General features: G+C 51.8%; 1 protein-coding gene across 5 annotated transcripts in view; it reads right to left on the bottom strand.

The window, feature by feature from the left end:
* Positions 1-3,740: 3,740 nt before the first annotated feature.
* Positions 3,741-23,893, bottom strand: part of ABCC6 (ATP binding cassette subfamily C member 6) — a 47,502-nt gene continuing 27,349 nt past the window's right edge. Inside the window, exons 18-32 of one of the 5 annotated variants that reach the window (XR_005031278.2) lie at positions 23,184-23,351; positions 22,568-22,739; positions 21,186-21,261; positions 19,637-19,757; positions 17,862-18,069; positions 15,109-15,419; positions 13,194-13,393; positions 11,793-11,919; positions 10,664-10,765; positions 9,689-9,835; positions 7,700-7,858; positions 7,457-7,623; positions 5,602-5,796; positions 4,836-5,299; positions 3,741-4,576 (exon numbers count right to left, since the gene is read on the bottom strand). Coding sequence is in view for 3 of the 5 variants with exons in the window: in XM_036917920.2 (XP_036773815.2) it covers positions 5,191-5,299; positions 5,602-5,796; positions 7,457-7,623; positions 7,700-7,858; positions 9,689-9,835; positions 10,664-10,765; positions 11,793-11,919; positions 13,194-13,393; positions 15,109-15,419; positions 17,862-18,069; positions 19,637-19,757; positions 21,186-21,261; positions 22,568-22,739; positions 23,184-23,351 (2,262 nt within the window). In the remaining 2 variants the exon portion in view is untranslated. The other 4 variants (XM_036917920.2, XM_036917922.2, XM_036917923.2 and 1 more) reach the window with 4 other exon arrangements.

Here is a 23,893-nt window from a genome sequence, read left to right on the forward strand (position 1 = left end):
TGGCTGCTCTGTTTTCTTTGGGGCATTAGCAAAGGTCTCAGCCATCTCCAAGTAGTCAGGATGGGGCCCCATCTGGTCTGCTTCTGTTCTTTCTCTTCGGCAAGTGTGTCATCTCTATTGAGAGCTCTTTCTGGAAATGGGAACCCAGCCAGAGGTGTAGGATCAGGTGGGGTTAGAGGGAAGTCAGCATGGCACAGTGGACAGAGCCTGGGCTTTGGGGTCTGCCAGACCTGGGCTTGAGTCTAGCCCTTGTCGTTTGCAGGCTGTATGACCCTGGGCAAGTCACTTTCTGTGCCTCAGTTGTCTCCTCTGTAAACGGGACTAATCACACGTGCATTATGGGCTTGCTGTGAAGATGAGCAGTGATGTACGTGTGGTACAAATAGCTCCATTTTGGTTCTAAGACAGGCAGGGCAAAAATCATGTGGCCAAAATTACCCTTGCAAATGCCTTTGTATTAGTCAGGGTAAGCTAGGCCGTGCTGCAGTAACAAGCCATAGACTCTTGGGAAATGAAGGGTTTATTTCTCACTTGTGTATTTCCCGGTGAGTGTCAGGCATCTGCAGGGTCATTGCCTTCTGTGCAGCAGCTGAGAAATCCAGACTGTTCTAGTCTTACAGCATCACCTCTTAAGGGCTGCCTTCTAGGTTACTGTAGTAGGGGCAGGGAAAATGGGGGTGACTCACACCCACTCTTACGTGTCTCAAACCAAAAATGGTGCAAGTCAGTTCCACTTATAGCCCGTTGGCCAGAATTAGCCCCATGGCCCCAGCCGAAGCACAAAGGAGCTGGGGAGCGTGGGAATTTGTAAGGAAGAGAAGCGTCTCTCCCTGTGGTAATTTCTGTGGTTCCTGAGTTTTGGGTAGTGAGATAGCAAGACGGGGGCATCGGGTTTCTGAGTCTGCACTAGGTGAGGACTGCTTGTATCGGGCGGCGGGGGGGTAGCCATTTCTGCTGTACCCTACAGCCAGGCGTAGGTGAATGTGCAGATGGAACATCCCAGCACTGCCAGCTTGCCGCCCAGGTTGCTGTCCCTGATTGAAATCATCACCTTGCATTAGGGACCTTGAAGTGTGAAGATGCTCGGCAAAAAGAAGCTGGTGAGGTGGTTACCGTTAGGATGAGAAGTGTTGGGACCAGCCAGGTGGGGTGTCAGTTTCCAATGAGAGCTGCGCTTAAGTCTGGGTGTGACCCTGGCTATTAAGATCCCAGGTCAGAGCCTAAGCAGGTCTCCTGGGGTGTGGGTCAGGATGGCAGCCGGATGCTCTGGAGCAATCCAGGGCCTGGGTTAAAGTTCAGTCACTTTATGGAGAAGAGGTGGGGTGCAGCATTAACCCTGAAGAGGGCAGAGCCAGAAGCGGGGACCTGCTCACTGGGTAAGTGCTCCAGTACCACGGAGGGAGGAAGGGGGCAGTAAGCTTTCTGTGTACCCCCTGGGCCCTGGGCCCTGGACACAGCCTTAGCATCGCTCTCCTGGGAGGGGCTCCCCCAGCCTGGAGAGGAATGAGGAGTTGGGCCTGCTGCTGCCTGAGGGGGAGCTGCTTGTCTGATCTTCATGCTCACACCCTCTATCGGGTTCCTATGTCAAACGCATACAACATATTCAGTTGATTTCCAAGAAACGTCCAGAATCCGACCATTTCTCACCCTCCCATCGCTGCCACTCCGGTCCCAGCCACATGATCTCCCTCAGATCCCTACAACGGCCGACTCAGTGGTCTCCCTGCTTGTGCCCCTGGCCGCCGCGTCAGTATAGTCTGTTCTCGGCCTGACAGCCACAGCCACACAGATTGTGCGGCAATTCTGGCACAGTCCCCCCGTGGTCCCCATCTCAGGGTAGCAGCCAGCCTGGCCTCAAGGCCCTACTTAAGCTGGCTTCCTGCGACCTCTGCCCTCACCTCCCTCGGGCCACAGCTCAGGCCTCTCCAGCTGCTGCTGCTGTTCTTCAACATGCTGGGTGCACTCCTGCCCTCGGGGTCCTCCCTGTCCCCCCAACGTCAGCATGGCTTGCTCCCTCCCTACTGCTTTTGATGGCAGCTCCTGGAAAGCAGGGGTTTAATCTGTGTGTTCCTTGCTGAATGCTCACGGTGGGCACAGGGCATGACTCAATGATTGGGTTTTTTAATCCATGCCTGAGTCCTCTCTGCTGGGTCCTAGGCCAAACGTGAAGTCACTCTAGAACTTGCCTTTCAGGAGCTGTGGTTTCTTCACTGGTACACATGAATTGTATCCACCTGGCCAGGTGGTTGTGAAGATGGAAACCGATTGGGGTAGAGCACCTGGCACCATGCATGGCCCTCAGGACACCATACGTGGTGATGCTGTTCATTCATTTGTTCATCCATCTATCCATCCACCCACCTACTTACTCATCCACTCAGTCACACAAGTGGCTTTCACTGAACTCTCCTACGTGCTATGCACTGGGCTAGGTGCTGGGAAAAACACAGTGAACACATGAAATCCTCAAGGAGCCCTTTCCTCCCCTTGGTGGGATGCCGATACGAGAATGGAATTCAGCTCTGCCCAGTGAGCTGATGTTCAGAACCAACATGTGGGAGCCAGACTGGGTTCAGATCCCTACTTACGCCGCTTTCTCATCTGTAAAAGGGGCCAAATAAGAGTACCTTCCTCATCCAAGCGTCCTAGTTAGATGTGGAAGGATGGCCCTCTCCTCCTCCTGTTGTAAGGATTGGCTTGGCTATGGCAGGAATCAGAGCAGGGCTTCATGAGTGTTTGCAGTGACGAGTGGTGACACGGGGGGTAAAGGACCTATTAAGATGTACTGACCAAGGGAGGCCTTCCTGCACCTGGCTGTCCCCCTGAGCCCATGACAGGCATTAGTGGCCTGGATGGCCCTGCAGCCCAGTCTCCAAGGAGCCGTGGGGGCCCAACAGCAGCCTCGTTGGCGGGCTTTCGCGGGCACTGCCTCCTGTGGCCCACACTCTGCTCCATGAAGGAGGCTGTCATGGCTCTGGAACGACCCCAAGGAGGTTCTCCTGACCCTGCCAGGATGTCAGGTGGCTGACTCAGCTCCAAGCAGAGAAATGACAAGTGCTGCACCTGGGCCCTTCCCGGCTTCAAATTTGGACAGACACTCCCATATGTTGTCTTGGGCTGTGGGGTTAGACCCAGGAGCAGATCCCTTGTCTGACACTTACTAGCTGGGTGACCCTGGCAGTTTGTGTCTCTGAGAGTCCATTTACTCCTCTACACAATGGAGCTAGTAAGTGCTAGTAATGGTGGGGCCAGCGCTTTGTAAGCACAACTGCAGGCAGACAACGGATGCAAACCCCTTACCCCATTTGAAGGCACCAAAATGAGCTGCTGGCCACATCTTGGCAAAAAGAGGTAGAAGCTGCAATTAGATTTAGATTTAGATTAGCTGGGCTGAAAACCTCATGTCAGGATGGGCCATCAGAATGTCCCTGTGTCCTGGCAAGCAGGTGTCCACCCGCCCCTCCTCACACACCAACACAGCTGCAACCCAAGTACTGGTGGCTTATTGACAGCAGTGGGTCAGGTTAGTCCAGTGACTCTCAACTGGGTGACCTGACCCTCCAGAGGACATGTCACAACTGGAGGTGAGGATCCTATTGGCATCCAGTGGGTGGAGGCTGGGGATGCTGCTAAGCCTCCTACAAGCACACAGGACAGCCCCCCTATGACAAAGAATTGCCCACTCCATGTGTCAGTAGTGATGCATTTAGAACATCCTGGTGTGTATGGCTTTCTCTGCTGCCTCAAGAGGCCCTTGGACACAGTACTGATCAAACTGCACATTTATTGAGCACGTACTTGGTAGCCAGCTCGGCTCTGAATGCGTCTTGTGTATTAACTTGATCCCACTAGCAATGCCGTGAGGTCAGGGAAGGACCCTGGGCTGGCAAAAGGTTTTGATCCAGATCCTTGTGTCATTCCTCCCTTTACAGATAGGTCTGTATGACCTCAGGCCTGGATGTTTTACACCTTTCTAAAGGACTCCCCTTTCCTGGGAGGACTGTATTGGAATTGCGACTGCTGGTGGGACAGACCCGTGCATTGCCCCACACGAAGGCAAGTTCTGGGCCCTCACCACCCTGCCCTCTGACTTCCAACAGCGTCTCCCACATAGCCACCTCAGTGGCAAAGGGTGACCGGAAACTCCCTGCGTGTTACGGCTGCTGCTCGGACACCACCCCCAAGGGGCTGCAGTTTGGTCTTCAATGAATGTATGAAATCTGCCGAGCCCTGGGCACCAGCAGGGGGCCTGGGAACCCTGGGTCCTCAGATCCTGTTTGGGACGGAGTGCATGCTGTTTGTGTGCTTGTGCCCCGAGAGGGCCCAGGCCTGTTGTGGGCTGTGGGTTGTGTGTTGGTTCCGACAAACCATTCCTTGGAGCAGCAGGAGGCATGGCATCTCAGTCCAGGCTGCGTGTTGGAATCACAGCGTGTTGGAATCACAGAGAGCGAGCTAAAAATATATACCAAGTGGAGAACAGTGGGCAGGGGGGCGTGGGAGGGAGATGGGTGTGGTTACAAAATGACAATGTGAGGGGTCCTTGTGATGGAAGTGTTCAGCATCCTGATGCAGGAACCTATAGGTGTGAACCTATATGTGTACAGAAGAAAACACATGCACAATGAGTACAGGTAAAATGGGAAATCTGAAGCAGACTGGTGGATTGTACCAATGTCAGTATGCTGGTTGTGTATTGTACTGTCGTTTTTCAAGATACACTAATTACTGGGGGAAACTGAGTCAAGGGTAGACTGGAATTCTCTAGATTTCTTAAAACTGCTTGGTGATCTACAGTCATCTCAAAATGAAAGGGTTAATTTGTAAAAGGTACACACCATTGTTGCAGCCCCAGCCCCAGGAATTCTGATTTCATGGGTGTGAGGTGGAGTCAGGCAGGGGCAGGTTTCTGAGGTCTCCGGGGAGTCCAGTGGGCAGCCAGGGTGGAGAGCTGCTGTCAGTTTTGGCTCCGGGGTGGACAGGACTGGTTGAGCCCTGATCAGGCTGACCTGTGGGTTGCTGTGTCCTGGGTCTGTAAGCATTGAGCGCTTACTCTGCCGTTTTCTTCCGAAAGAGCACAGAAGGGTCTACACTCAACACCGTGGGGCCACTGATGATCCCTGGTCACCTGCATCTCTAGGCATGGCAGTCTCTCTGGGCTGGCACGGTGTGGGGAGCATTGAGGGGTCTGGATCAGACCAGGCCTGACTCCTGCGCCAGCCTGTAGAATAGGCCCTTCTGGGCCAGCAGCTGGGCTGGGCTGCCGCTCTCTGCCACCTGCCCCTTGTCCATGACCAGCACCCTGCAGGGGAAAGGGGAGGTGGGCAGCTGTTTGGACACCAGCCCAGGTACTCAGCCACTCTGAATACCCAGTGTGCCTGCCCTGAGCGAATCTGGCCTTTATGCAGTTCCCTGACCCAGACAGCCAGGCTGGACGTATCTGCTGGGAAGTGTCTTGGGCTCATCCCTCCCCTCAGGACATCAGTTTTGCCAGCTGTACAATGGGCACTTGATCCCTCCCATGCCCTTCCAGCTCTAAACCCTGACACCTTCCTCCACCACTGTGGGGGTGCCCTGCGGGCTGGCTCGGGGAGGTGGCCTTACCTGGCACAGTCCATCACAGAGCGCAGGCGGTGGGCGATGAGCAGCACTGTACACTGTGCAAACCAGCTCCCCAGGGCGGCCTGCATCTGCAGCTCTGTCCCTGGGTCCACGGCGGCTGTGGCCTCATCCAGGATCAGGATCTGGGTTTTCCGGAGGAGGGCACGTGCCAGACACAGGAGCTGCTTCTGGCCCACACTGGGAATGAGTGTGAGTGTCAGGCCAGGTGTTTTGTCTGCCTGCACTTCAGAATTTGCAGGACATGCCCCAAAATGGGACCCTACAACAGTCCCACGGTCGCATCTGTGGGTCCCCAGTCTACAGAGCTGGTAGGAATCCCCATTCTACCATTTTTGAGGCAAGTCATTCAAACCCATGTGTCTCAGTTTTCCCACCTGTGAAATGACTATTTCTATTTCTATTCTATGGTCTCCACCTTGTGCCGGACACATCCTAACTGCTTGTGCATATAGTGTCAGTTCTCATAGTGACCACAAGGGTAGGGACCGTACTAACGACTCCTTTGTCACTGGGTTGGGAGGGTGAAATAAGCCATGTGGATGTGCTCAGTGGCATGCTTGTTACGGGGTAACCGCTCAGCATGCAGCAGATTCTCTGACTATAATTACTAATGGGGAAGCTGAGGGCCGAGGTCAGTCAGTCAGGGAGACCCCTGACCCTGGAGACCCAAGGGCATCTGGGGCCTTTTCCTGCCATGTGCTGCCTCCTCACAGAATAAATCCTTCCATAAAGCAGCCTCTCTTTAGAGAAGCAAACTGACTACAGCTCTGTGTCCTGTGAACTGGGTGACCCTGGACAAGCCTCAATCCTCAGATGCCAACTCTGTGAAATGGGATTAGCGAGAGTGCCCCTCAAGGATTAACAATGAATAATATTGTTCACTATTTCCAGGCTGTGTCTCAACAAGTTTACATGTATAACTCACTACATCCTCGTCCATGTAGGTAAGTACAAATCATTACTTCCATGTTATAGATGAGGAAACCGAAGCACAGGAGTTTAAGTAACTTGCCAAGGTCCCCTTAGCAGTAGGGGACCCTGGGTTTGAAGCCTGTCTACGCTCTCAGCCACTAGGCTGCCCTGCCCTTCCAGTGCATGGAAACCATTACCAATCTCAGCCTCTCATCTAATACCTTCAGGATTAGGTTTAAGAATTCAGAACATCTTGATTTTTAAACAAAGCACACACCTGTACCCCTATGTTCTTGCAGCACTATGCATGATAGCCAAAAGGTGAATGTAATCCAAGTGTCCGTCAGTGGATGAATGGGTAAGAGAAATGTGGCATAGCCACCCAGTGGAATATTATTCAACCTTATAAAGGAAGGAAATTCTGGCACATGTTACACCATGGGTGAACCTGAAGGCCATCACCCTCAGTGAAAAAGGCAGGTCATAAAAAGCCTAACACTGTGTGATTTCACTAAAATGAAGGACGTAGTCAAATTCATAGAAACAGGAAGTAGAGTGATGTCTGCCAGGGGCAGGCGGAGGTGGAAAACAGAATTGTTGTTCATGGACACAGAGTTTCAGTTTTACAGATGAAGAAGTTCCAGAGATGGGTTCACAAGGATGTGGATGTGTTCAGCACTACTGAAGTGTGCAGTAAAAAAATGGGTGAGATGGTAAATGTCATGTGATATGTATTTTACCTCAATTAAAAAATTTCTTTATAGAAATTTTAGGGGTTTATAGAAATGATAGGATGGGGTTGATGATCCTATGGGGAGGAGATTTCCAGGGTCTGTCACGCAGCGGGGAGGGTAGCCTTGGCCACACCTGCCTCTCCCCCCAGCTCTTCTCTCCGCAGGTCCCGACTGTGGTGGAGGGACCCTACCTCAGCTCGTCACCTTGGCTGGCACACTCGTAATGCAGCTGGCCAGGCAGGCTGGCCACCAGGGCTCTGAGTTGCACTGTCTCCAGGGCTGCCCAGATGGCTTCATCTGTGTGCTCATGCAGCATGTCGAGGTTCATCCGCAGAGAGCCGGGGAACAGGATGGGGTCCTGCCAGGAGGGGTAGCGGGTCAGAACCAGGCCCAGCCATACCTCCCAGTCTGCCCACCTGCCCTGCAAGCCTCACCTGGGGGATGATGGTGATCCTAGACCGCAGCATGTGCAGCCCCACATCAGCGATGGGGACGCCATCGATCCAGACCCCGCCCTCGGCTGCCTCCCGGAGCCGCAGCAGGCCCCCAGCCAGGGAGGACTTCCCAGCCCCTGTCCTGCCGGCAATGCCCACCTGCCAGGGGATAGGAGGGCCAGGCTCGTTCTGATCAGGCAGACCACAGCCTGAGGGCTCCTGGGCATCTCTTTGCGAGAGGTTCCCCCTGCAGCCAAGATCTGTCAGCCATCCATCATCCTTTGAGCACCCATCCTTCCATCTGTCCACCTTGGGATATACCCATCCATCAATCCATCCAACCTTCTGTCTGTGCATCTTCCCTACCTTCCCTTTATCCTGACATGTTTCTCTCATCTTTCCATCCACTCCCTGGCCTTTCCATCTATACCCCTGCCCTTCCTTCTATTACTGCATCCTTCCATCCACACCCCTCCATCATTCCTCATACCTTCTTCCGTTCCCATGTCATTCTATTCATGTCCCATCCTACCAGCCTCACCTTCCAGCGAGCTCTCATCCTTTTTGTACTGCTTCCTATCCAGCGAGCCAGCACCCCCATCCCAGCCAGCCATCCTTCATGCTTCCACCTGTCTGTCCATCTTTTACCCATCCCTGATCCTTCTCACTGTTGCATTCTCAGTGTCTGACATATGGCGGGCATTCAACACTCTCTGTTTAATAAATGAACAAAACATGTGTCACCCGCTGTATGACAGATACTCTTTTAGGCACCAGGAATGCAGAAATGAAGGAGTTCTTGCTCAAAAGGGCTCACCGTCTGGTCTTGAAATAGTGCAATTGAGGAAACTTAATTTGATTACAGTGTGATGAATACGTATTCTACCATTAAGCTCCAGAGCTGTAGCAGTGGAGGTGAGCAAGGGGGTGCTGTTCATGCTGCCTGGAATGGGGTTGATGGGGTAATCAGAGAAGGCTTTGAGGAGGAGAGGATACTTGAGTGGACTCTTAAAGGGTGAGGAGGAATTTGCAGAGAAGGAGGATTCCATGTAAACCACACCAAGGGCTAGACTGTGAACTCCCTGGGGGCAGCACCGTGTGCCCACTGGCCAGAAGCAGCTGCTCCACAGATGCTCGCTAAGCCCTGGCAAGGCAATAAATGAAGTGGAGAGCTGGGCAGGGCCTTGAATGCCAAGCGCAGGAGTTTGGGTTTTACCCTGAGGGAAGCTGGGAGCAGGTGGAAGGTCTACTGCAGGGGAATGACATGCTCAAGTAAAGATCACCTGAGAACAGTTGGAGGTGGTGAAATAGGAGGCTGGGGGCTCGGCTGGGGGACTGGAGCAGTCAGGGAAGGCCCCCAGTCAAGGAAGTCAAGGAGGGCAGGAAGGAAGTGTCGCTGGGTGGGGAAGGAGGAGGAGTTAATAAAGGGGCTTGACTAGGCATCTGTGAAATGGGTCGTACTAGCTCCTTCCTCATATGGCTACTGGAAGAGCAAAAGGGCAAGTCAGAATTAATGAAAGCACTGGTAAATATTTTTGTAGCACTTGCTATGTTCCAGGCACAGTTCCAGGTAGCTTTATATGTAACTCAGTTAAACTTCAAAACTCTATGAGGTTGACATTATTATTTCCATTTTATAGCTGGGAAAACTGAGACCAAGACAGAATTGACTTGCCCAAGGTCGCCCATGGCAAAGTCAGGAACTGAGCCCATGCAAACTGGATAACATATGTGGAGCATTCAGCACTTGGCTGGACATAGTAGGTGCCCAACTAATGCTGGCTCTCCTGGGATACCAAGGTGGGTTTCACTAAGGGGTTTGAGGATGATGATAGGTTCTATTTAGGGCATGGTGGCCTGAAGACACGAGGACGTGAGGCGGGGTTGTGGAGGAAGCAGCTGACACTCAGGGCCTGAGCCCTGGGTGATGCCCAGCCTCGCCATGGCCCTGAGGCCTCTCCAGCCACCCTTGGCCTGGCCTCCACTCACCTTCTCTCCTGCGTGGATCCTGAAGGACACACCCCGCACAGCTAATGGAAGCTCGGGTCGGTATCGGAGCCCAAAGTCCCGGAACTCGATCTGCCCCCTGTGAGGCCAGGGTGGCCGGGCTGCACAGGTGGGCAGCCTCCAGGGCGCCTGTGGCAGGAGGGGACACTGGGTTAGAGGAGTCTTTCTCCCAGTCATGGCCCCTCTTTGAGGTTCAGTTTCCTCTTCTGTAAAATGCACATATTTACTGCTTTTGTACAGGGTTGCTAAGGGGCGTGGGTGATAGCAAAGCTAAAAACATATCTGGTATCATAAAAATAATGGTGGTTTTGGCTACTGTATCCTTTATTATTATTTTATTAGTCACTGTTACTTGTCAAATAATATTCCCTCTTCCTTTAGTAGAGGTAGACATTCTGCTTTGTCTTTGTGAAGAGGGAGGATTGAGCAGTAGGGAGCCGAACGCTGCCATTTGCTATTCCTGTGACCTTGAACAAGTCATCCCACCCCTTGACTCCTGGTTTCCCCATCTGTGAAATGGGGCTAGTAAGAGCAGTGGATGTGTATTGAGTGTTTACCAGTGCTAGATACTACTGAGTCCCTTACTGTGCCATCTCATTTGCCCCCCGCCCCACCCCGCCCCCACTGTACCCAGTACTGTCATGTTACTGTGTTGCTCTTGGGTCTGTAATGTTGCTGTTAGGTTGCTATCATGTTGCCATTACATTGCAGTTGTATCACTGTTACTCACGGTCCCCTGTCACTCAGAAGAATGACCTGCTTTGCCCAAAGGAAGTCCAAAAACCAGGATTTGACCTGGCTCCAGACCCTGCAGTCTTAACCACTGCTGCTGCCCTGGCTGTGCCGCTAGCCTCCAGTGGGGGCCCCAAAGCTGATAGCAGGTTCTGCCCGGGTCCACCACTGTCTGCAGTTGAGTCCCAGATGGGGCACAACCCCCACCCATCTCCCACCTATCACCTCCTTGGGTGTCCAGGCATAGTCCTTCATCCGCTCTACCGACACGATGCTGCTTTCCAGGTCTGTCCAGCTGCGAACAGCCCACTGCAGCGTTTGGGTCACCTGGTGCGGGAAGACATGAGCCTGGCTGAAGCCAGTTGGAGGCAGGACCCGGGACAGACCCAGATGGCATTTGGCTGCAAGCCCCCAGGACCCCTAGGAGAACCAGAGTATGCAGAGCAGAAAGGGGCTTGTCCAGCTCATCTTGATATGGGTGGGGAGTCAGGACAGGAGAGGGCGTGTGGCCTCCCCAGGGACACCTAGCAGGATGCTGGCCCACGGGCTTCCACTCCGAAGCTTTCCCTCTGGAGGTCCCATCACACTAGAAACCACACGGATGGTCAGCAGGGCCCACGCCCTGCCTGCCCTGCCCTCCCTCCTCTCCCAGCCTCCTTTCCCTCCAGGATCGCCCTGGCCGCACTGCCCAGCCTCACACCTCCTTGCCGCTCCTCTAGCGCACCAGGGGCATTCGCCCCCCAGCCCAGGGCCTTCATCCTGCCTTCCCTCCACCCGGGATGGTCCCCATCTCCCCCTCCTCCCTCCCCCCTCCCTCCCTTCAGGACTTGGCTCACAAGCCCCCTCCTCCGATGGGCCCTCCCAGCTTTGTGATAGAAAAATACTCTCCCCCGAGTCCTGCTCCATCCTCTTACCTTCTCTAGCCTTAGCTTACTTGCCTCAGTGTAAACTGAGGATAATAATAGTAGCCCTGAAAGGGTTGTGGGCAGGATTAAATGAGTTAATAGTTACAGAACTCTTAGAGCAATGCCTCATTCCTAATCAGTGCTACTACTTACAAATGATCTCTTCCTTCAAAAAGCAAACAGTTCACTGGAAATGCCCCTATGTACTTTCTCTCAGCTCTGTCTTGATAACACCTGAAGTGAAGGGATCATCGCCTGTTTTCCAGACAAGCACACTCAGGCTCCGGGAGGAGAGACTGGCCCCAGGTCCAGCAAGGAGCAAGGTCACCTCTTGTAGAACCGTGTTTTCCTCACTGTTGGACTTGGGTCCTTGAAAGTCCCACTGGCAGGGGCCTGTCTGTCTCTATTCCACCTGCACCCAGAGCCCAGCTTGCGGGTATCAGCAGTACCTGGAGGGCGGCAGAGACAGAGAAGCCCACGAGGCCGGCGCTGAGATGGGCCTTGCTCTGCACAGCACACACGGCAGCCACGAACACCAGCCCGTTCCCCAGGAGCTCCAGGTTGGCCGCGAGCCACCTGCAAGGGGAGGCAGGTAACAGCAGGGCTAGCCGGGCCCTCTCGGTGGGACCTGCTTCTCTGGGTACAAGAACGGGTCATCATGCCAGCTCAGGTACCCACGGGGGTCCCAGCAGTGGCCCTCTCCACACCCCGGACCCCACCCAAGCTCAGTGGGGGTGGGAAGCTGACACTGCCCTGTCTCATCTCAGCCCAGCTCTGGGCCTGGCAGTACAGTAAGTGCTTACGTGAAGCTTTGCCAGGCTGCCAATTTTATGTCCTGGGTTAGGCCAAGCCATGCCCCCTCGTGTTCCCCCCACCCAAACCCATCTTTACATGGCCACCAACCTGCATCTTTACATGGCCAACATCTTATATGTTTGTGTTCAAGTCACCTTGAAGTTCACCTACTCAAAGAGCCTTCCCAGACTGCTCCTCGCCTTGTCTCTAGCACATCACTGGTAGCATCGTTCATAACAGTTATCACTCCTTACAATCAAACTATTTAAGCATTCAGCACTTGGCTGGACCATGCGGGCAGCTCTGGCTCTGGCCCTGCCCCCCAGTACCAAGCCCAGGAACCCAGCACATAGTATGTGCTAAACAAATACATACTGAGCAGATGAATAAATACACACCCCCTTTTACTGAATTCCTACTCTACTATGAACCACACAGAAAAACAGATAAAATTCTCTGACTTCAGAGAGCTTCATCATCTATAAAACAGTCTCTGCCTTGTGGGTTGTTAGGATTAAATAAATTAATCCATGTAGAGTGCTCTGAAATGTTGTGCTGCACATGCAGTAGTAGGCATAGTGCATGTATTAGCTATGAATTTAGTTATTTAATCCTCATAGCCACACCATGAGCTCAATCCCACTATGATTTATGTAGCTTGGCCGAGATCACTTAGCTAGTAAATTGCAGAGCTGGGATTTGAACCCATGCCTGTCTGTGCTCAAAGCTTGTGTTCTTATTCTTGCTTTGTGCTGAAAGGAGGCTGAGGATGCAGACATAGCTGCTTTGTCACCAAGGCAACAGAGACTGATCCAGTGGCCTGGTTCTTTTTGCTGACATCTGTACTTCCTGCCCACCTTCTGTTGGGGACCTTGCAGACCAGGTTTCGTCTGCTCACAGTGTGAGCCAAGAGTGCCCAGGGGGTGTAGCCTCAGGTTTAACCCCAGTGTGACCCTGGGCAGGCCACCTGACCTCTCTGGCCACACAGTATGACCTTAGGTCTCACTCTCTGGGGATACAGATGGGTTACAGGGTCTTCTCTGCCCCCTTCCTACCTATCAGCCACCAGCCGTGGGAAACTGGCTCTCTGTCTTTCATCCACATACGCATCATTCTGAGCCACAAACAGGTCCTGGGCCCGGAAGGCCCTGACCACTGCACTGCCCTGGAACGTCTCAGCCACGTGGGAACACACGAATGAGTGCCTGGCTGACTCCAAGCGTTTGAGCTGGCATGAGCTGGCCACGTACAGGCTCTGAAGGGAGAAATCACAGACACAGACAGGTAGTTTGAGAAGCATAGGGAACCCCAAGCACAGGCACCCACACCTGGCTCTGTTATCAGCTTGCTGGGTGAACTTGGGGCAGTTGGTTCCTCTCTCTGGGCTCTAATTTCTTTGCAGAATCAGAGTCCCATGGTTCTTTTTCAAATCACCTGAGAAGCTTCAAGACCTCCAATGCCCCACTGCAGAACTGTGGAATCAGAACCTCTGATGGTGTTACCTTGGGCTTGGTATTTTTAAAAATCCTTCTGGGTAATTCTATTGTATAGCCAGGATTAAGAAACCACTATTCTAGTGTAAATATTTCATTCCCAGCTCTAAGGCCAACTGCTTCACTTAGGGCTAACTGTAAAGGACAAAGCAGGCAGTTGGCCAAGTTGAACTCATTCATTTAACTCAAGGGTTACATGCCAGGTGCTGTGAACATATGGTACACAAATAATATGTGTTTTATTTGGTTTGAGGTTGCAAATTGCATTTGCTAAATATCCAGGCAGTTCGCCAGGCACTTCAAAATTACTGAAACAATATTCAGTAATTTTGAAGTGGATATTAGTGTCATTCACAGGTGACAATACCTGAGGCTTAGAGAGATTAAGCAACTGGTCCAAGCCTCTATAGCAAGTGGCAGGGCCTGGATTCAAACCCACTTTTCCCTGACTCCAAAGCTCTCAACAGAGAAGCAGTCCCTCTCCCAAGTCAAGAGGACACAGAGAAGACCTAGGATAGCTGTGGAAGACAGGGCTGGCCATGTTTTTTGTCTGACTACCATATTTTTTGCTACTCTATTTCTGATTTCTGGGGGCACTGGGAGTAGGGACTGTTGATTGTGGGTATACTATCCTTTGGTCATTATGATTGGCTCCTGGATGAACACATGCTCCATAAATGGCCAATCAAAATCTTCCCTGGTATTGATATATGAATGCTGAGCTGGAAAAAAGATTTCTTTGTGTTGGGTTCCTAAGATGGGATGCTGTGTGTGTTGGGTTACCAGGGGTCATCATATTTGCTCCCTGGAAAGAGAATGTGTGCAAAATTAGGCCAAGCAGAGCTAAGCAGAGCAAGCCAATGGTCTTAAACATTAGTGTGCATCAGAATTACCTGTTAAAGCCCAGAGCATTTGTTAAAGCCCAGATTTCTGGGCCCCACTTACATAGTGTCTGAGTCCATATGTCCAAGAATGTGCATTTCTAATTAGTTCCCAGGGCACCCTGATGCTGCCAGTCTGGGACTAGGAGAACCACTGAGAGAAGATACGAAAAGTGACAGTGTACTGGTGACAGTGGGCCCACTGCTTCCTAGAAACATAAGCCATTAATTCTGCTCTTTTGTTTAAGCTAATTTAAGTTGGTCCCTGGCCCTGGAAACTTAAAGTGCCTAGCCTAATACAGCAGTCTTTGAGACCTTGCAATGCCTCTTGATTTCCAGAAAATTAGAGAGGAGGAAGCTGATTTCAGCAGCAGGGCAAAATGTTAGGTAGTAAGAACTCTGATGTGAACATCTAGGGGACAGAGACAAACACAAGTGTTAGAAACAGACTGTGGCATCTCTGCCTCTGGGAATTTTCTAGGAGTGGCCCCCAGATGCCCAGCTGAATAGAACCTCTTACACTAAGTCCAACCCACAGACAGGACTGGCTGAGGTGGCGTCAGCTGGCCCCAGGAGCCTCCCCAACCTCTCCCTACCTGAAACCCAGCATAGAGGAGCAGCAGTGGTAAGAGAGCCACGACAGCCAGCGGGGTGACCACTGTCACCACCAGGCTGACTTCCAGAAGTCCCAAGGCATAAATCAGCAAGGACCGGAGTTTGTCGGGGATGTCCACATCTACTATGTCTGTCTCCTTGGAAAAGCGGTTCAGCAGGTTCCCGATGGGCGTCTGCTCAAAGAAGCCAATGGGAGACTGCGCCACATCCCACAGGAGCTGCCGGAAGAGCATGCTGGATGCCCGGATCCCCCCTAGGAGCACTGTGGCCATGGAGGCAAACAGCCCAATGGCTGGGGAGAGACGGTGTCAGAGCATGAGAGCTGGGGAGGCCCTACTACCCCACAGTGGCCATCTTTATGACTTGGCCACCCCGATTATCCCTGATGGATCCATTCTGTAGTGGATTGAATGGTGTCCCCTGCTGTTCCCAAATTCATGTCCACTAGGAGCATCAGAATGGGACCTTATTTGGAAATAGGGGTTTTGCATGATGTTATTGGTGAAAGATGTTGAGATTAAATCATCTTGGATTTAGGATGGGTTCTAAATCCAACGACTAGTGGTCTTATAAAAAGAGGAGAAGACACGTAGAGACACAGAGAAGGTGATGTGAAGACTGGGGGAATGCATCACAGCCAAGGAATGCCAGGATTGCCGGCAACCAGCGGAAGCTGGGAGGGAAGTGTGGGCTGGTTTTTCCTTCAGCGCCTCCGAGAGGTACCAATCCTGCTGACACCTTGAGTTTGGACTTCTGGCTTCAGAACCATGAGAATAACTTTATGTTGTTCTAAGCTACCAAGTTTGTGTCAATTAGTCTTATGGCTGCCCTAGGGAACTAATATGCCCCCTTCCTCCCAGTGCGAATCTCTGTGCTTGGAATGGGGCTAGCTTCATTCCCTGTGCATGGGGAGCAGCAAATTTCATCCCCGGCCTGTCCAAACCACTGCAGTTGGTTCGGGGGTGAACACGTGGCCCAAACCAGGCCAATGAGAATGAGAGCTGGGACTTTACTAGGACTTTTGGGAAACAGGTGCTTGCTTTTTTTTTGAGGTGGTCAAGCTGGAGCTGTGGGATATCATCTTACGACAAGGAGAAGAAGCCTGCCTGGACAGGAAGCTATCACAGAGGAAGACAGACACTCTGACAGCCTCACTGGGATCCTTGGATCCAGCCATACCTGAAGCTACCTGTGGATTCCAGTTGCATAAGTGAAGAAATTCTCCTGTGGCTTCAACTAGTTTGAGATAAAATCATTATAGTGGTATAGTTAGCCCTATGTTAATTTCAAATAGAGCAGACTTCAGAGTAAGGAAAGTTATCAGGGTGTCACACAATGATAAAGGAGTCAGTTCTCAGAAGACCTAACAATCCTTCGTGTGTATGACCTAATGACCAGGCATCAAAATATGTGAGGCAAAAAGTGATAGAATGGAAAGAGGAAACAGATGAATGGACCATCACAATTGGAACCTATATAGATAGACAGAACACCCCTCTGTCAGAAATGGGCAAGTCCAGCAGGCAGAAAATCAATGGGATATAATGGACATCAAGAGACTACTTCATCCAACAGCAAGAGAATACAAATTCTTCTCAAGCTCATATGGAACCAAGACCACATTTTGGTCCCCAAAACACACCTTAACAAACTTAAAAGAAGAGAAATCCTACAATGCCTGTGCTGAGACCACAGTGGAATTAAATGAGAAATAACAGGATAACTAGAAAATCCCCAAATACTTGGAGAGGAAACAGTACACTTCCAAATAATACACAGGTCAAGGAAGACATTTCAAGAGGAATTTTAAGATATTTTGACCTAAGTGAAAATGAAAACACAACGTAGTAATATTTGTGTGAAAGTTGTGCTTAGAGAGAAATATACAGCATTGAATGCATATATGAGGAAAAGAGAAACGTCTAAAATCAACCACCTAGCTTTCACCTTAGGAAATTAGAAAATGAAGAGCAGATTAAATCCAAAGTAAGCAGAAGAAAAGACACAATAAAAATTAGAGTAGAAAACAATGAAAATAAAAACAGGAAATTCATGGAGACAAATCAGTGAAACCAAAACCTAGTTCTCTGAAAAGATCAATAAAATTGATACCCTCTAGCAAGGATAAGAAAAAAAGAGAGAGCACACAAATTACTAATATCAGAAATAAAGGAAGGCACATCACTGCAGATACCATGGACAGTAGAAGGATAAGAGAAGAATACAATGAACAATTCTCTGCCCACAAATTTGATAACCTAGGAGAAACAGACCAATCCCTTGAAAGACACCATCTACTGAAACTCACACCAAAATAGATAATCTGAATATATTTTGAAGAAATTGAATCAACAATTAACAACCTTCCAAAACAGAAAGCACTAGAGCCAGATGAGTTCACAGCAGTCCGGACCTTGGAGCTGCCCTGCAGGTGGGGGAAGGACACAGTCCAGCTGACCTGTGGCATCTGTCCCCACCTGAGCGCTCAGCAGCCAATCATCTGGGTTGGGCTGAGATTCTTGCCACTGAGTCTGGTAGGGACTCTGAGGGTTCAAGAAAAGGAGGGAAGTGCTGTGTCCCTCACTACCCCCAGCCCCATCTTAAGGATGCAGGTCTGTGCTTGGACCCAGGACATTTGCACAGTTGTTCAGGGAGGATAGGGTAGGCCAGGGAGCTCTGAGCACCTCAGGTGGGACTGAGAGGACAGAGGGTGAGGAAGGCCAACAAGGGGTACCTTGGAGGCAGCCCAGGAGCCCGAATACCCAGCCCCGCATGGCTGCCTGCATCTGTCGCCCGTCCACAGTGGGGTCGTCGGCCCACAGGCTCAGCCAGTAGCCACGGCAGAAGGAGGCCACTTGCTGGCAGAGGAAGAGGAAAAGGGCGTAGAGGCAGAGGGGGATGCCCACAGCCCGGAGGTAGGTCAGGTACACAGCGGCCTGCACCTGTAGCACATGTAGGGAGAAGGGGCATAGAGAACCCCAGGGGGTGTGGGAGGGAGGATAGGCCAGGTGAGGCCCCGAAGGCATGCCCACAGGGCAGACAGAGCCACCATGCAGACCTCCCAGGGCCTCTGTCGGGACCTCCCACCTGGAGCACCATCCCCCCCTACAGGCCCCGCCCAGCCTCAGGATCCCCTTTGTCTACAGAGTCCTCTGGGGCAGTGGGAGCCTTAAAGGTAGCAAGGCTCTCGCACTCTCTGGTTTTGGAGTGATTTATTGAACACCTACTATGAGATAGGCCTGTATCTCTATCTTCATTGTGATTCCCATTTGGCAGATAAGGAAACTAAGGCACTAAGAGGTTAAGCCACTTGCTTAATCTGGCTCCTACAAACCTGAAGTTTTCCACACACCTGCAGCCAGAACAAACCACTGAAAACATCTGCCTGACCCCATCTTGCTGTTGCTGACCTGCCCTTGGCTTTCTCTTGCTCTTAGAAGAAATCCCAACCTTCCAGCCGATGTCTCTGACCTTAGCCCCTCTCATTATCTGCCAGTCTCATGGGACCCCTTCCTCTACTGTGGCTCCCTAAGCTCCTCCCAACCTCAGGGCCTTTGCACCTGCTGTTCCCTCACCTGCCTGGAATGCACGTCCCCCTGCTCTTTCTACATTTGTGCCCTTTAGGGCTCAGCTCAAATGTCACTTCTCTGAATATCTTATCTGAGCAGGCCCCTCACCCTCAGTTGGTCCCCTATCATTGTCCTTTATTTTCTTTATAGCATCTATCTTTATCAGAGAGTACCTGGCTTATTAGCCTAAGTGTTTGCTAACTGTCTTGTCCAACAGTGCTAACTATCTTGTCCAACTCCATCAGGTCAGAGACTTTGCCTGGCACAAAGTGGGGCTTCTGTAAATGCTTTCTGGGTGGATGAGGGGCTGGTGGTTGGGTTGGGTGATGGGAATAGGGTGAACAGGTGAGTGAATGGGTAGATGGGTGGATGGATAAATAAATGAGTGGGTGTGTAGGTAGGAGAGTGGATAGATGAGTGGATGGATGGACAGAGGGAGGCATGCATACGTGGGTGGATGGAGGAGGGAATGAGTGGGCAGCTGGGAGAGCTGGATGGATAGGATGGACAGGTGGGCAAATGGGTGGAAAGGTGGGTGGAAGGATGGATGGATGAATGAATGAGCAGGTGGGTGGGTGTATGGGTAGGTGAATGTGTTGACAGAGCAGCAGAGAAGAAACAGTACAAGCCTCAGATCTGGACTGACCTAGACTTGATTCCCAGGTTGGCCACTTGATAGCTATGAGAACAGAGACAAATCTCTAAACTCATAAAGACTTAAGTTCCTTCATCTCTTAAATAGAGTTGTCATTATCTAATTTTAGGGTGGCTGTGAGCATTGAGAAATGTGAAGTGTCTCAAATCTGACTTGGCACATAGTAGGTGTTCAATAAAGGTGAGTCTCTACTCTTGCCCCCAGTGCTGTGGCTGGTGGGAGGTCTTGGGCCCCGGGGGAAGGGGCCAGCTGTGGATGCAGACTGGAGGAGCAGCTGGTGGTTACCCTGCCATACTGCACACTGTCCTGTCCTGTTGGCCGTCCTGCCCCCTCAGGATCATCTAGGAGAACCCCTTTCTGGGCCTCTGAAGTGGTGCTGTCCTTCTCAGGGACTAACATCATGGGCCTGTCATTTAAAGGAAATGAGGACAATCAGTGTCTCTGTCCATGAGAGGTGTGTGCCCAACCCTCACTGGTAGCCAATGAGCTCTAGGGTATACTCTCCACTCATCCATTCATTCATTCACTCATTCATTCCATTAACTGAGTGCCAACCAGGTGCCATGCTCCCATTCCCATTCTGGGGCACCAGCTTAGTGCCATTTATTACCCCAGAGTTGAGCAAGCCTGTTCCTCCGAGGCCATTTCACTGAATGAACTTATTTTCCCAACTTTGGAACTTGGTTTCCAGAGCTTGCCTTGTGACCTAAGCTTTACGGCAATCACTGGTGCCCCTGCTGTTTCCTCCCGGATCTGTCAGCCCAGCTCGGCAGATTGTCGATTTTGCACATTTCCACTGTTGAAGACTTCCTGTATATTCCTTTTTTCTGTGGATGAGGGGGCTGACTTAACCTCAGATGTGAATTCACATCTAACTGTGAAACCACAGGCAGCTGATTTAACCTCTCTGTGCCTCAGTGTCCTCCACTGTAAAATGGGAACAATCTGTGTCTGTCTGCCTCTCATCTATGCATCCATCATCTATCAGTCTATCATCTGTGTCTCTCTATTCATCCACCTGTCTGTCTATCATCTACCTGATCTTACTCAGGATTATCATGCAATCAGAACTCCAGCAGGCTTGCCCAGTGTGTGATGCAAGCTCTGGGTGGCTAGCTGGGATGGGGAGGTGCTGTGTCCAACCTTAACTTTCACAAGGAGCTGAGTCCCCTCCATTCTCCCAGTAGCTAGCGGCCCCACCTCCCCTGACAGCTGGCACTTAAGTTCACACACTACCTGGCACCCAGTGGTCTGTTGTTTTGTTTTACAAGGTCACTTTCCATAAAACATCAAAGCATCGGGGGCGGGACCCCTTTACTGCAGACAGCCCCACAGTGAGTCCAGCTACGGCCTAGCTAGAGGGGCTGGAGGGAAGGGGACGGAGGCCTCCTTCCGGTGACCCCCGCTGTGCGCTCTGGCCCGCACCAAGTGATGCCATGAGTGTGGACTCAAGCTGTTTGCACAGCAAGCCTGTCAAAGCATGAGCGACAGGACATTACAAGGTCATTAACAACTGTGGTGAGGATCTTTCTTTGGACCAGCCCTGCCCAACTCTGCAAAGAGACAGCTCTGCTAACCTGGAAGGTACTCATCACCTGCAGAGGGCAAATTGGTCATTCTGTGACCTGGACATTTTGGGATGTAATCATTTTGGCCAATTGACTGTCAAATAGTCTTTGGTGAATTACCCCACAGCGGAGCCACAGGGCGGGCATTCAGCAGGGGTTCAATGCAGAAGAGCTGGCTGCCCCTACCTGCCTGAGAAGCAAGTGGGGACACGGCGGCCCTGCCTCAGCCTGTGCCCTCCCCACACTCGGTCCCACAGCACACTCACCTCTCCTGTCCACTCGTGGGACCCCTGCCTCCAGCGGAGCCTCTGAGGTCCTTGGTGCCGCCTGTGGGTGCTGCTTCTGCAAGGTCAAGGGGGTCCTGTCCCACAGTGGGGTCAGTACCTCGGGGTCCGGAGGCCGGCTCTTACACCCACGGGCCATGTGGCTTTAGCTAGTCTGAGCGCCCGGTTCCCCTGAGCCGCCTCCTGCAGCCTCTCAGCCCTCTCTGGGTTCTTCCAGCAACAGCATTTCCTTCAATCACTCATTTCTTCATTTATTCACTCAGCACATATAATCAAGCTCTTCCTATGAACTTGGGCTGGAAACAGTAGTGAACCTTGTACGAAGCCAGACTGCTCTGGGCTCCCCCGACAGCTCCTTGTGCTCGGAATGCTCTTCTCCAGGCAACCCTCACCCAACCCCAGGGTCATCTGCCCCAGGAAGGACCGTCACCCCAGCCATCCCCCAGGCTGCGCAGGTCCCATCTCCAAGGTCCCGGATGGAACCCTGTGAGTCAACACTTGGGCTTCTTGCCAGGGTGGGCCAGTGCCCAACAGATGTTTTTCGAAGAGGCAGAGCCTGGGTCTAGGCGCTGGGGGCCCCCTGGCTGTGAGCCCGTGCTTTGTCATGGCGGGGCAGTCTACAGCCTAGTGATTAAAAGCCGCATGCCCTGGAGTCAAGTTGCTGGGGTTCAAGTCCCAGCACTGCCACACAGAAGCCATGTAAACTCAGGCCAGTTCCTTAACTTCCGAGTCTCAGCTTCCTCGTCTGTAAAATGGAGGCAATTACAGTACTGACCTCCCAGGGACACTGTGACGATGCGTGGAGTTAATGCACGTGAGGTGCCTTTACTGCTCTTTCATCGCTCTTTATCACTCCCTGTGGGTAAGTCTGAGGACTTTGCTTCCCAACCATTGTCATTTTTCCTGCAAGCATTGTATTTTATGAGCTGTCGGATGCTCTAGCTAGCCTGTTGTGGGCCTTCTAGCCTCTAGGCACCAAATGACCTTCTTGCTTAGTTTCTGTAGCAGTTATGAACATGGACTCTAGAGGTGAATACATTTGAGTTCTAATCTTGACCTTGGGCAAATTAACTCCCTTTGCCATGTTGCTCACCTGTAAAATGGCAGTAATAATTGCATGCGCCTCATAGCAGTATTGTGAAGATCAGTAAGGTAAGTGTGTTTATAGGGCCACTTAGCACAGTGTCTGGCTCGCAGAGGAGCCACGGGCTCTTACTGGGGGATGGATGGCTTCCTGGGAGAGCCACCTGCCTTCAGGACTGGGTCCACAGGGAGGATGTGGCCAGAGCCTCCACTCCTGCCAGTGGAACCCCTGGAGGCTTCTCCCCAAGGGTAGCAGAGAACCAGCAAAGCCCCGCCCGTACCTCCTCCTCTCTCTCCTGGCTGACTGGCTCGGTCCAGGAGGCCCACCAGGGCCCCCTTCCCACGCAGAAGCTGCTGGTAGGAACCCATCTCTGCAATGGTCCCATCTTCCAGCACCACGATCCAATCGGCCTGGGGCAGGACGTGCAGCGTGTGGGTCACGAGAATCCGTGTCTGGGTGGGAAGAGGTGGAAGTTACACTCCTGTCTCGACCAGTCTTCCAAATCTGGGTGGGGAGGGACAGGCAGTGTCCTGGGACTCAGAGCAGAGATAGTTCCCCTTCTTGTGGCCCTGCCATCTTTCTCAACAACAGCATGTCCTAAGAGAGATGTAGAGATATGGTTCTTTCAAACCATATCATGGTGTCTCTAAACAAGAAGACATGGAGTTCACCAGACCCTGTCCCGTGACCTGAGGCTGAGCTGTTAGTCTAGCCACAGACTATAAGCTAGAAGTAACTGGTGTAAGCCATGAGATTTGGGGGTTGTGTGTTATGTAGCACTGTCACAGCATTACAGAGAGGAAAGCTGGACTACAGGAGGGTGGTGGGAAGACAGACTTGGGTTAGGACTGGACTGTAAGGGCTTTTCTGTCTTTGACACCTTTCCCCAAACTTACTGTCCCCTGGAGCAGCCCATGAGGCCCGATGACCTGGTTGAAGACATGCTGGGTGACATGGGCATCCAGGGCTGCCAGAGGGTCATCCAGCAGGTACACAGCAGCCTTCCTGTACACAGCCCGTGCCAGGCTCAGCCGCTGCTTCTGGCCTCCAGAGAGATTCATGCCCTGTGGCCACAGAGAGGGACAGAGACCTGAGCTACATCTGCTGGGTGAAGCTGGTGTGATGGGGCCACATCTTATCAGAGGGAGGTCCAGCTCACTATGCCTGTCCTCCAGGGTCACCCACGTCCCAGCTTTAAACACTTGTTCTCAAACCAACATCCCCAAGTGCCGCTCAGCCTCACTTCTCCACTTTTCAGCCAAGCTTCCCGGTGGAGGTGCCTGCATGCTCCACACCTACTTTCACTTCTCCCACTGCTTGAGTCTGGCTTCTGTTTCCCATTTCTCTACCTTATCACCCACCTCCGGGACACCAGCCACCCCACTGTTGCCTCATCCATTGGTAACTTTTCAGTTTGTTCATTCATTCATTTGTGCATTCGTTCATTTGTTCGCTCATTCGCTCGTTCGTTCATTCATTTGCTCATTTTCTCATTCATTCATTCACTCTTTTGCTTGTTCATTCATTCACTCACTTGTTCCCTCGTTCGTTTGTTCATTCATTCACTCGTTCATCATTCATACGCTCATTCATTTGTTCATTCATT

Source organism: Manis pentadactyla, chromosome 10 (genome assembly GCF_030020395.1).
Source record: "Manis pentadactyla isolate mManPen7 chromosome 10, mManPen7.hap1, whole genome shotgun sequence".
Taxonomy (NCBI): Eukaryota; Metazoa; Chordata; class Mammalia; order Pholidota; family Manidae; genus Manis; species Manis pentadactyla.